An 813-nucleotide genomic window follows, 5' to 3' on the forward strand; every position below is an offset into this window, starting at 1 on the left:
TATTCGTTAGTAACATTTACTAATGATTTAAATAAAGTCAGCCTATAGAGTTAGAATTAATACAATGGTAGACAAAGTATTTATGAAACTATGAATTTTGATTAGGGGGAAAAATAATATTGACGCTATCTAATCGGGGTAACGATAAGTTAAAATGAGATAATTAAAATTACTAATAATACTTAATATAAAAAAATAAATTACTTTTTAAAAAAAGATAAACCAACTCAAAAAAAACGTAATAAGTTGATTACTTAACATACTTATTTTATCATATAAAATAGAAAAAGTAAAACACTTTTATTGTAAAAAAAAAATTAATATTACAATTAAATTAATCAATCGTATTTTTTTAACTATTAATTTTTATTGTCAAATATAATAGTTTTTATTTTGTTTTTGAATTGAGGTGTAAGAACTTTGACTAAAGAAATACACACAATTAAGTTGTTAGCAATTACTAAATCGCTATTTACCTGTATTTTTCGCGGTTGTTCATTTTCTCTTCCGATATTCTTTTAATTAAATCCCTTTGATTATTTCACAGTAATAAGCTCACAGATACAGTTCACGTGACACTACTGCTCACGTACACTTTTATCTAATCTCATGGGTAATATATTTCAGATTCTATTTAAATGAGGGATTTCATAATTGTTGAAAACGAGTAAAATTATAATAATTATTATCGACGGAAAAAGTGGCAAACTTTTAATTATTAAATCTTACGAATACATTTTAAAAGAAATAAATATAAAAATAAAAAATATTAAACTTCAATTGTCTTCATATTGAGGAGTTTTTTAAATGGGG

General features: G+C 22.9%; 1 protein-coding gene across 1 annotated transcript in view; it reads right to left on the bottom strand.

Moving 5' to 3' along the window:
* LOC106686172 (cordon-bleu protein-like 1) overlaps positions 1–573 on the bottom strand; it is a 114,198-nt gene extending 113,625 nt beyond the window's left edge. The window contains exon 1 of the mRNA XM_067046346.1: positions 477–573. Within this exon, the coding sequence (XP_066902447.1) occupies positions 477–499 (23 nt within the window). The 5' untranslated portion in view covers positions 500–573. The remainder of the gene's footprint in view (positions 1–476) is intronic.
* Between the last annotated feature and the right edge of the window lie 240 nt (positions 574–813).

Source organism: Halyomorpha halys, unplaced genomic scaffold (genome assembly GCF_000696795.3).
Source record: "Halyomorpha halys isolate HHAL.00 unplaced genomic scaffold, Hhal_1.1 Scaffold788.1, whole genome shotgun sequence".
In the NCBI taxonomy this organism is placed as follows: domain Eukaryota; kingdom Metazoa; phylum Arthropoda; class Insecta; order Hemiptera; family Pentatomidae; genus Halyomorpha; species Halyomorpha halys.